Source organism: Rattus norvegicus, chromosome 5, assembly GCF_021556685.1.
Source record: "Rattus norvegicus strain SHRSP/BbbUtx chromosome 5, alternate assembly SHRSP_T2T, whole genome shotgun sequence".
In the NCBI taxonomy this organism is placed as follows: Eukaryota; Metazoa; Chordata; class Mammalia; order Rodentia; family Muridae; genus Rattus; species Rattus norvegicus.
The window spans coordinates 129,843,169-129,854,493 of NC_141538.1; the positions used below are offsets into that span (position 1 = coordinate 129,843,169).

The 11,325-nt window shown below is 44.8% G+C and overlaps 1 protein-coding gene and 1 long non-coding RNA gene across 11 annotated transcripts in view; one reads left to right on the top strand and one right to left on the bottom strand.

Moving 5' to 3' along the window:
* The window catches only part of Osbpl9 (oxysterol binding protein-like 9), a 142,762-nt gene extending 141,107 nt beyond the window's left edge, over nt 1-1,655 (bottom strand). For 8 of the 9 annotated variants that reach the window (XM_087548211.1, XM_087548203.1, XM_087548201.1 and 5 more), the window contains exon 1: nt 1,526-1,655. Coding sequence is in view for 4 of the 9 variants with exons in the window: in XM_087548190.1 (XP_087404316.1) it covers nt 1,526-1,636 (111 nt within the window). In the remaining 5 variants the exon portion in view is untranslated. 9 annotated transcript variants of the gene reach the window in all.
* LOC134486963 (uncharacterized) lies at nt 1,429-10,891 on the top strand. Of its 2 annotated transcripts, none has more exons than XR_015621052.1 (2): nt 1,429-1,686; nt 10,625-10,891. It is a non-coding gene; the product is annotated as an uncharacterized LOC134486963 (long non-coding RNA). The 2 variants fall into 2 exon arrangements; XR_015621053.1 differs by having other exon boundaries at nt 1,429-1,670.
* The last annotated feature ends 434 nt before the right edge of the window (nt 10,892-11,325 follow it).

The window sequence follows — 11,325 nt, forward strand, 5'->3', positions numbered from 1 at the left end:
ACCTTAAAATTAAGAGGCTACATATATGGGCTACTGTATTCAGCTTTGAACAATATGTGTGTGTCTCATTAAAATTTGATCCTTTAAAAATTATGTAGAAGACAAACTAGGAATGTGGGTCAGTCGTAAAGTGTTGACCTAGCATGTGCAAAGTCTTGGACTCCACCAAAAAATAAAAATAGTAAGGATACAGAGAACAGAAGTTCATATCTAAAGAATGATAGAGGTGATCAACTCTTTTACTCTTGGAGAACCCACCTAACAGCATGAACTTTTCTCCTTCCTGTAGCAAAAGAGAAATTTAATGGGAATCCTGACTCCACCACTTAACAGCTGCCTATGCGATCTTGAGCTAATTACTTAAAAGCCTGGAGCCTCAGATTCCAAAACTGTAAAATGGGAACATTAATTGGGGATAATGAATACCTACCTTGCAAATTTATTAAGAGTAAATGAATTAAGGGGCCCACCAGACTACACTAAAAAGCTCTCGCGAAGAGAGGCAGTGTCTACATCGCTGTCGATTCTGGCTGGAATGAGACCCGCAGAACAGGAACTCAATGATATTTTTTAAATGAATGAATAACTATGTATCTCTACTTCTCTCATCAACATTAACTCTCTTCGCATAACCGTATTTTTTCCTTTTCCTTCTATCATTTTTCTAAAGACATTTTATATTTTGTCCTTCTGGGTGCTTTTCTTCTTCTCACGGGCTATTATTAATGATACAGCTCAAAGAAAGTAGCCCCGTTAGTAATCTCTCCAACACCGCCCACCTTTCATCTCTAATGCAAAGGGGGTGGAAGAGGCGGTCAGAACATAGGCTCCACAGCACTTCATCTACCTACCCTGGGCCACTAACTCCGGTTAACAGTGAAGTCGAACAGACGGCCCTTCCCAGAACACAACTTTCAGGGCAACCGCACCATCTCTTTCTACATCTCCGCAACCAGAAGACTCGCGCAGAGGCAATCCTCTGCTCTCAAAAGTTACAGAGTCCGTTACACTCGCGCCCCGCTGGAAAGAGGGGTGCATCCCCACAGTAGGACAGCCTAGCTGGACAGACTGGCGGGATTTCAGAGACCACGGTATTGACGAGGGTCACCTTTGGACCTGGCCAGGCTCCACTGACCACTGCTCCGAGAAGGCAGCGCTCTTAGAGCCCCGGAGGGAAGATAAGGGGTGCGGTTAGTGCCTGGGCTGGGGACAGCAGGGACAGACAGTGTGGACCGCTGGGCTGACCTGACACACCGGGACTACGCCCACCCATACCTCGCCAAGGCACAGACCCTACCGATCCCCAGAACCACTCCCTGAGGCACCCGGCTCGCCCCCGGCCCATAAATCAGCCAGCCGGCGCTGCTCACTGGCTGGGTCCGCATCTCCCTCCTGGTCATTGGCTACCCGCACGCAAAGCCCTCCTCCACAAGGGAACCTCGCGTACGGCGGTCTCCACAGCTGAGCACCCTCGCCCCGGCTCCCTGTAGCTCGCCGTCCGGGCAGCGCGGCCTCAGCCACTCACCGTATAGTAGGAGAGCAGTCCTGCATTGTAGTCCAGCACGAACCAACGATACTGCCATCCCTTCATCACGTTAGTCCATTTGCTCAGCGGCCCTTCCACGATGGACGCCATCTTGGGAGCCGCCAATGACAACAAACGGCCTGACGTCAGTCGCCTATATGGTATTCGGCATGCAGGGGGCGGGGCCTCAGAGAGCCTAGGCGGGACAGGGGCGTGAGTGGGCGGGGCCAGGTGTAGCTCCTCCGCGCAGCTGGTGGACCCACGCCCCAGGCAATCCTACTCAAGCGTGCTTTGTTTCTTTCTTTGCCTATTGTGTGTAGAGCGGGCTTTTATGGAGGTGAGAAAACTGAGAAAGCGAGCGTGAATATTAAGATTATTTATCCAAGCCAGGCGTGATGGTGGATATCTGTAATTCCAACACTTGGGAGACCCAGAGGATCAGTAGTTCAAAGCCAGACTCAGCTAAATGAGACTTTCCTAAAGAAAGGAGAGAGGGAGAAAGGGGAGCGGGGGTAGGAAGGAAGGAGAAACAGGAGAAAGAAAGAGAATAAAAGAGAAAAACATCTTCAAAAGGATCTGAGTTCTGGTCCCAGCACTCACAGGAAGGGTAGGGGAGCTCACAACTGCCTATAATTCCAGGTCTTCTGAACTGAGGATACCTGCACTTATGAGCAAATATTCCCACCCCACCCAGACATATAGTACATATAATTAAAACTAAATCTTTTTTTTTTTTTTTAAGTTCAAGATCATCCTTGGCTACATAAAGAGTTCAAGAGTAGTGCGGGCTGCATATAACTTAAAAAAAAAACTAACATAAGTTTTGTTGTTTTTTGTTTGTTTGTTTGTTTTGTTTTGTTTTTTGGAGATAGAGTCTCTTTGTAGCCTGGGCTGTTCTGGTATTTGCTATGTGTAGACCAGGTTGGTCTTGAACTCACAGAGACTGTCTGTCTCTGGGCTTGAATTAAAGGTGAGAGCCACCACACCTGGCAAAAGAATTCTCTTTTTAAGAACCTAGTGATTGGGAAGGCTGGAAAGATGGCTCATCAGTTAAGCACTGACTGCTCTTCCAGAGGTCCTGAGTTCAGTTCCCAGCAACCACAACAGGGTGGCTTACAACCATCTGGTGTGTCTGAAGAGCAACAGTATACTCACATACATACATACATACATACATACATACATACATACATACATACATACATACAATAAATCTAGAAGAAGAAGACAATGAACAACAACAACCCAGAGCTTCATGCACGCCAGAAGAACATTCTACCTTTGCTATATTAGTCAGGGATCTTTAGAATAACAGAACTTATAGAATGAATATATTTGTGTGTATGTATATAGATCAATAGATACACACAGAGATAGATGATAGATAGATAGATAAGATAGATAGATAGATAGATAGATAGATAGATAGATAGATAGATAGATAGATGGATTTACTACAGGCTGTAATCCATTAAAGACAACAGTGGCTGCCCATGCATAGAAAATTCAAGAATCTAGTAATTGGACGTCTCAGCTAGTCTTCAGTCAAAATCTGGAAAAAGTAGGCTCTAGTGCCAGTGGAGTAATGGACTTGCTAGCAAGGGTGAGAGGAAGCAGACAGAAAAGGAGAGAGCTTCCAGCAGAAAGTGTGGCCCAGACTAGGGGTGGGTCTTCCCACCTCAAAGAGCTGGATTAGAAGTGGATCTTCCCACTTCATATAATCCAGTTAAGCAAAAATCCCCCACAGGTGTGCCCAGCCATTTTTGGGTTTTAGTTAATTCCAAATGCAGATACAGTCCAGATACAGTCCAGTTGACAACCAAGAACAGCTACACACTGCCTTCACTTAAGAAAACGGGTAGGTCATTCTTTACACCTCAAAGGACACCACCCCCAATGTTTATTTATGTATTTGTTCCACAAGTCACTCTCTTAATAGCCATAGCGTAGGGATATAGCCCGATGGCAGAGTGCGTGCCTAGCGTATGTGAGTCCCTAAATTCAATTCCCAGAATCAGGGGACTGCACTGAAACACATGATGTTTTGCCCTATGCACTCTTAAGGCTTTGAGGACATTTGCAGAAGGTAGAGAGAAAGGCAAAGATAAACAACAAAGTCCATGATGTGTGAACCACAAATTGTTAAGTGCTGTGGGAAAAAATAAAGGGAAGAAGGGTTAGGCCTGAGTGAGAAAGTAACCTTCTCAAAGCTTTATACATGTATTGATTGTGTATTGAGTGTACCCCTCTGTATTAGTCTGGGTTCTCTAGAGTCACAGACTTATGGGTAGTCTCCATATAGTAAGGGAAATTGTGATGACTTACAGTCTGGAGTCCAACTCCCCAACAATGGGCAGCAGCAGCTGGGAATAAAAGTCCAAGGATCTAGCAGTGGCTCAGTCCCACAAGGCAAGCAGGTAAAGAAGAGTCTTCCTTCTTCCAATGTCCTTATATAAGTCTCCCAGAAGAAGGTGTGGCCCAGATTAAAGGTGCTTTGTCCCAGATGACCTTGAACTCGGAGATCTCCTTGCCTTACTCTTCTGGGATTCATAGCCACTGTGCCTCAAGATCTCCGTGCCAAGATCCAGGTCAGAAACGTGTATCTCCCAGCCTCAAGATCAGGATCACAAGCGAGCCTTCCAATTCTGGATTATAGTTCATCCCAGATACAGTCAAGTTGACAACTAGGAACAGCCACTACAGCCTCATAGCTCCTAACTCTCCCCTTTCATGCCCCTTCCCTCCCATTAGTCTCATTTGTCCCTCTAGACAGTTTTACGTCTGTTTTCAAGCCAAATAAGTATAAATACACAATTTTATATATCTATATAAAATCTGGGCACCACAAATGAGGGAAAATATTTGCCTTTCTGAAACTGGCTTAACTTAGTTAATATTGTTATCTCCAGTTGTATCCATTTTCCTACAAATAATATAACTGTATTCTTTAATTTGTGCAACACACACACACACACACACACACACACACACACACACACAATACTTACTTATAAGAATCAAAGGAAAACCATCCATGGTGATTCCCACATTCCACCTAGTTTTAGGCAGAGTTCCTTTTTACCTCTGTGTATACTATATGTGGGCTCCCATGGACTCATGTGTGTGAGTGCTTGGCCCACAGAGAATGGCACTATTAGGAGGTATGGCCTTGTTGGAATAGGTATGACCTCGTTAGAGGAAGTGTGTCACTGTTGGGGTTTGAGGTCTCCTATGCTCAAGCTCCACCCAATGTTGAATTCCAATCTCCTGGTTTCCTGCAAAGGATAGTCTCCTTCAGGCTGCCTTTGGATCAAGCTGTAGAACTCTCAGCTCTTCCAGTACCATGTCTGCCTGCTTCCTGCCATGATGATCATGAACTGAACCTCTGAATCTGTAAACTAGCCCCAATTAAATGTTGGCCTATAAGAGTTGCCTGGTCATGCTGTCTCTTCGCAGCAATGGAAACCCAAACTAAGACACCAGGCTAGTTAGCCTAAGAGCTTGTGAGAATTCTCCTGACTACAGACATCTAACAGTAGATACACAATATCCCATCCAGCTTTGTGTGGTTTTGTGGATCTGAAGTCGGGTCCTCCCGGTTGTGTGGTAAGCATTTACCCTCTTAGTCATCTTCCCAATCTTCATTCTTTAACTTTGACCGAAGCAAAGACCTGAAGAAAGTGAGGGAGTAAGCGAGGGGAAGAACTTCCCAGCTAGTGAACAGAACAGATGTTGGGAGTGAGCCAGGCATGTTGAAGAAACAGAAACTCACTGAGTGGAACAGTAATATAAAAGAAAATGTAGGGGCTGGGGATTTAGCTCAGTGGTAGAGCGCTTACCTAGGAAGCGCAAGGCCCTGGGTTCGGTCCCCAGCTCCGGAAAAAAAGAACCAAAAAAAAAAAAAAAAAAAAAAAAAAAAGAAAATGTAGGAGGAGACAGAGGCCAAAAGGACAGACCCCTGGCAGCCTACAAGTACACTGTATTTATGGATCACATAGCCTCATGCAGACACCATTCAAGGTGCTGGGATCTTCTGTGATGAAAGCAAGTACTAAGGAAGTAAACAGGAAAGTTACCCAATACTGAGACTCCACGGATGGTTCAACTGTACAGTGCTCGCTGCACAAACATGAGGACTTGAGTTCAGATCCCACGCACTCACCCAAAAGGACAGGTGCATACCTGTCATTCCAGTGCTGGGAAGATAGGGACAGGAAGCTCCCTGGGGCTTGCTGATCAGCTAGTCTGGCCGAATTGATGAGATATAAAGTCAGAGCAGACTCTGTCTTTAAAAAAAAAAAAGTGGGGTCCTTGAATTCCAGCACTTCAGAAGCAGAGGCAGGTGGATCTCTGTAGACCAGCCAGGGATACACTTAGAAAACCTGTCTTGAAAGGAAAAAAAAAAGGGGGGCTCATTTGCACCAAGCACAATGACCTGAGGACCTGAGTTTGACCCCTGGGACCCACATGATGAAAGACAGAACTAACTCCGGAAAGCTGTCCTCAGACTTCTAAGAACAAGCTATGGCACACACCTGTGTCCACATACACACATACACACAGATAAATATACTGAATTTATTTTTAGAAAAAAAACTATACAGTACTGCTTTGCTGAGAATTTAATAAGCTAATATAATAGGATATCAATGGATAGGTAGTATCAGCTGTGCAAATATTAGAAGGAGAGCTAAAAAGAGAATATTCTCTAGAAATGATGTAGGAGTATTATTATTATTATTATTATTATTATTATTATTATTATTATTATTTTCTCTTAAGATTGAAGATACCCAAGAGGCTAAGGCAGTGGGATCACTATGAGGTCCAAGCCAGCCTGGATCTCAGTGTGAGACCCTGTCTCAGATCGAAGCATAGATGAAGCTACTGAGAAGTATTGCTTTGCTTGTTTCCAGGGGGTTCCAGGGGCTGGGGGTTGGAGGGACTGGAGACATCCTAGGTAAAGGAGAAACCAGTAGTGGCCAAACCCTTGAGAAGACTGGGATGCCAAGCCCAAGCGAAAGGGTTATCAGCATCTAGACGCAGACATTCCCATCCTTGTCAACAAAGGGGAGATGGGAGAGTATGACCCACGCACGTGCTGGAGGCTTGTCAATCACATGGGTGCTTCTACCTCCCTCTGGGTGAGGGGACACTCAGAGCTCAGTATTTAAGGATGTGGATTGTGAAACCACTGCCTGGCAGCACAGCTGTGCACCACATGGCAGCATCTTGGTCTACAGCGGACAGAGCATGCAGGATAGCGGTCCCAGGAGATTGCAACAGAGCTAAGTTAGGAAGCTCCTTAGCTAGTGGTGTTGGGATTATCATAACAGCACAGTACAGACACACTGCTGGCTTCCTCATGATGCTGGTTTAAGTAACCTTACTCTGCCAGGGCTGAGAAGGCGTAGCTTAAATAATTATGTAGCCTATGTAAGTAGTAAACAACCATGGCACGGATTTATGTACTCAGTACATTTCCCAACCATCATTTCAGAGAGTGCTCTTACTTAGTGAAAACTAAAAGTTGGGTGTGGTAGTTTAAGACTGTAACACCAGCATTGACAGGATACAGGGAAGAGGCAGGAGGACTGCTGTAGGTTCCAGGCCAGCTTAGGCTGAGAAGTGTGTTCCAACCTAGTTTGAGCTACATAGTAAAACCTTGACTTTATAAGAGGTGGGCGGGGCTGGAGAGATGGCTCAGTGGTTAAGAGCACCGACTGCTCTTCCTGAGGTCCTGAGTTCAAATCCCAGCAACCACATGGTGGCTCACAACCATCTGTAATGGGATCTGATGCCCTCTTCTGGTGTCTGAAGACAGTTACAGTGTACTTATATATAATAAATAAATCTTAAAAAAAAAAAAAAAAGAGGTGGGCAGGGGTTGGGGATTTGGCTCAGTGATAGAGCACTTGCCTAGCAAGCGCAAGGCCCTGGGTTCGGTCCCAAAAAAAAAAAAAAAAAAAAAAAAAAAAAAAAAAAAAAAAAAGAGGTGGGCGGTAACTAAGTCAGCCTCAGGCAGGTCCTCCAAGGATTCCGGAAGACAACACAGCTGTCTTAGATGACGGCTCCGTGTGTAGCATCTGGGAAGACTTTACAGTGAAAGACAATGACATTGGTAGTCTTACCCTGGTTGAAATGCTCTGTTACGGCTTAGGGGTAGAATGCAGTCCACAGGATTGTCTTTGAACACTTGGTCCCAGCTGGCTCAGCCATTCTGGAAATCAGTGGGACATTCAGAAGATGAGGCCTAATTCAGGAAGTGGATCACTGAGTCACAGACCGTATCAATCAAAGCCAGTCTCAGTTCCAGCTGAGCACTCTGGTCTATGAACATGTTGAAGAGTCCTAGCCTCAGAGCCTTCCTGCTTTCCCTCTGCCATGGACTGTAGCCTTTCAAACTGTGAGCCACTAACAATGCTTCTTATCAAGTGTTTGTTCACAGTGACTAGAAAAGTTACTGATGTATAGGCTTGTACTGGCTGGTTTTGTGTGTCAACTTGACAAAAGCTGGAGTTATCACAGAAAAGGAGCCTCAGTTGTGGAAATGCCTTCATGAGACCCAGCTGTAAGGCATTTTCTCAACTAGTGGTCAAGCCCATTGTGGCTAGCTGGTGGTCTTGGGTTCTATAAGAAAGCAAGCTGGGTAGTGCTGTCCCTGGGCTGGTGGTCTTGGGTTCTATAAGAGAGCAAGCTGAGCACGCCAGAGGAAGCAAACCAGTAAGTAACATCCCTCCATGGCCTTTGCATCAGCTCCTGCTTCCTGACCTGCTTGAGTTCCAGTCCTGACTTCCTTTGGTGATGAACAGCAATGTGGAAGTGTAAGCTGAATAAACCCCTTTCCTCCCCAGCTTGCTTCTTGGTCATGATGTTTGTGCAGGAATAGAAACCCTAAGACAAGGCTGTACTATCTAATTTACGTGTGTCCAAGCCAAGTAGATTTGTATGAGTATGTCTGTACAGTGATCTAATAGCCTAGTGTCCTGTTTCTCAGAAAGCATCCCTATTGTGAGATGCAAATCAAAACTACATCGAGATTCCATCTCACCCCAGTCAAAATGACCATCATAAAGAAAACAAACAACGAGAGATGCTGGTGCGCGTGTGGGGGAAGAAGAACCCTTACTCAGTGTGGGTGAGGGGATCAACTGGTGAGATAGTGAGACCACTCGTGGACATGCACCTGAAGGACCCTAAGTCCCTCCACAGAGACACTTGCATATCCATTTTATTGATGCACTATTTACAGTATGAAGAAAATGAATAAGCCTACATATCCATCAGTAGACACAAAGGAATACTGAAAATGTAGTACATATGTACAATGTAATTTTATTTTGCTATACAAAAAAAAAAAGTGAGGGTTGGGAGATGGCTCAGCAGGTAAAAGCACTTGTTGCCAAGTCTGACAACCTGAGCTCAAAACTTAATGTCCACGGGATAGACACAGAGAGGTGACTCCCACAAGTTGTTCTATGACCTCTACACACATGCCCTGGCATGGGGACACACACACACACACACACACACACACACACACGAGGGTTAAATAATAAATGTGGGGGAAAACGAAGTTTTACCAAAGTAGGTGGATCTAGAAATTTTCATTAAAAAGAGATAATCCAGGGGTTGGGGATTTAGCTCAGTGGTAGAGCGCTTGCCTAGCAAACGCTGTCGCTATCTTCAGACACACCAGAAGAGGGCATCAGACTCGTTTCAGATGGTTGTGAGCCACCATGTGGTTGCTGGGATTTGAACTCAGGACCTTGGGAAGAGCAGTCGGTGCTCTTAACCACTGAGCCATCTCTCCAGCCCTGCCTAGCAAACGCAAGGCCCTGGGTTCGGTCCCCAGCTCCGAAAAAAAGAAAATGAAAAAAAAAAAAAAGAGATAATCCAGACTCAAAAAGACAAATACCACATGTTTACTCTGTTGTGTAGATCCTGTATTTTAATTTTTATATACATATCTATGTGTCTGTGGATTACGTAACATGGTCCTCTGGAAAGAGGACCATGGCAGGAAGGGGAAGGGAACAGAGGGTAGTGGAATGCATGTGACATGAAAATAGTAATGGAACTACTTCCAGAAGGAAGGTCTCAAGGTAGAGAGTAGGGAAGAGCAATGAGAAGAGAGGATCAATTAAACAAAACAAAACAAAAACAAAAACCAAAGTATGTGTGAGTTCTTGCCTCACATCCACAAAGCCCTGGGTTCAATCCCCAGCACAGCATCAGGGTGTGACCTGTAATCCCAGCACGTAGAAGGTGGAAGCAGGAGGATCAGAAATGTAAGTTAAACAGGATTACAGATCTAGTTCAAGGTCAGCGAGTGCTAGATACGGTGTCTCAAAAAAAGCAAACAAAAACAAAACAGCAACTAGAATTACAGCAGTGTAGTGGCTCTAATACTCGTAATCACTGCGGTCAAAGTGCTTGGGAGGCAGAGGCAGCAGGATTGCCTCAAGTTGGAGGCCAGCCTGGGCTTCACAGTAACTTCCCCTAGCTAAAAAGTCAACAAAAACTAAGATCTATGTATTTCCAAATTATTTCATCCCAGCTGCAAGCTGTTTTTACTCTGTGTGTGTGTGTGTGTGTGTGTGTGTGTGTGTGTGTGTGTGTGTGTGTGTGTGCAAATGCTTTGTAGGGCTGGAGAGCTATCTCAGTGATTAAGGCTATGGATTACTCTGAAGACCCAAGTTCAGTTCCAAGATCTCACACTAAGTTCCTTTAATTCCAGATCTAGGGTCTTAGCCCTCCTTAGACGCTGCACTCACGCAAACAAAGCCCTGTGAGTTTGTGCCCAGACACACATGTATACACATAGTTAGCAATAATTTTTGAACACCTTAGACATAAATGTGGACAGTATCATCAACCTCTCAGTCTGTCTTACCATTCCTCAGGGTCCTCAGGCATCAGAAGACTCTCTTTAGTTTCCACTGTGAAGAAACAAGTCAACAGCAAAAGGCAGGAGGAAAGCCTTGACTCCTAAGACAAAGTCCAGCTTATAGCACTTGGTCTACATTCTACACTCATCAGCTAAAACTAAACATGATGAGACACACTGGTCTTGTTCCTGCATTTCTTCTGTTTCAGGCCTTGCCTCGAAAGAAAAGGCAGCTGAAGTATAGAAGAAAAAGACAATTAGACTCAGCCACAAGAAGAGATAATGCTGGGCTGGAGAGATGGCTCAGCGGTTAAGAGCACCTGACTGCTCTTCCAGAGGTCCTGAGTTCAATTCCCAGCAACCACATGGTAGCTCACAACCATCTGTAAAGAGATCCGATGCCCTCTTCTGGTGTGTCTGAAGACAGCTACAGCATACTTATATGTAATAAATGAATAAAAAATCTTAAAAAAAAAGAAGAGATAATGCTAATTATTATACCCTGTAAACTTGCTGAGGACAGGAATTAGAGCTAAGACATTCTACCACTCAGAGTAACTGCTTGGTGCTGGGATTGTACTCAGGAACTGTGTGTGCCAAGCACACACGTAGAATGTACACTGATGTACACTACTAGCCAAAAATGTAATCTTATTTGTTTTTGCTGTTGCTGTTTTGTTAAGATGGAGTTCCTCCTATATAGTTCAGGCTGACCTTGAATTTATGATCCTCCTGCCTCAGTCACCCAAGTAGCAAGAGGTGCTTGTGCTCATAGATAAGCACTGGAGAATACAGGAATGTTGGACATTGCAGGCTTGTCTCTTAAGGTTTGTTTACCTATTTTCTACCCAGAACTCTGGGAATGGATGTAGTTTGCAACCTGGTAATGTTTTGCTATCTGTAAGGCCAG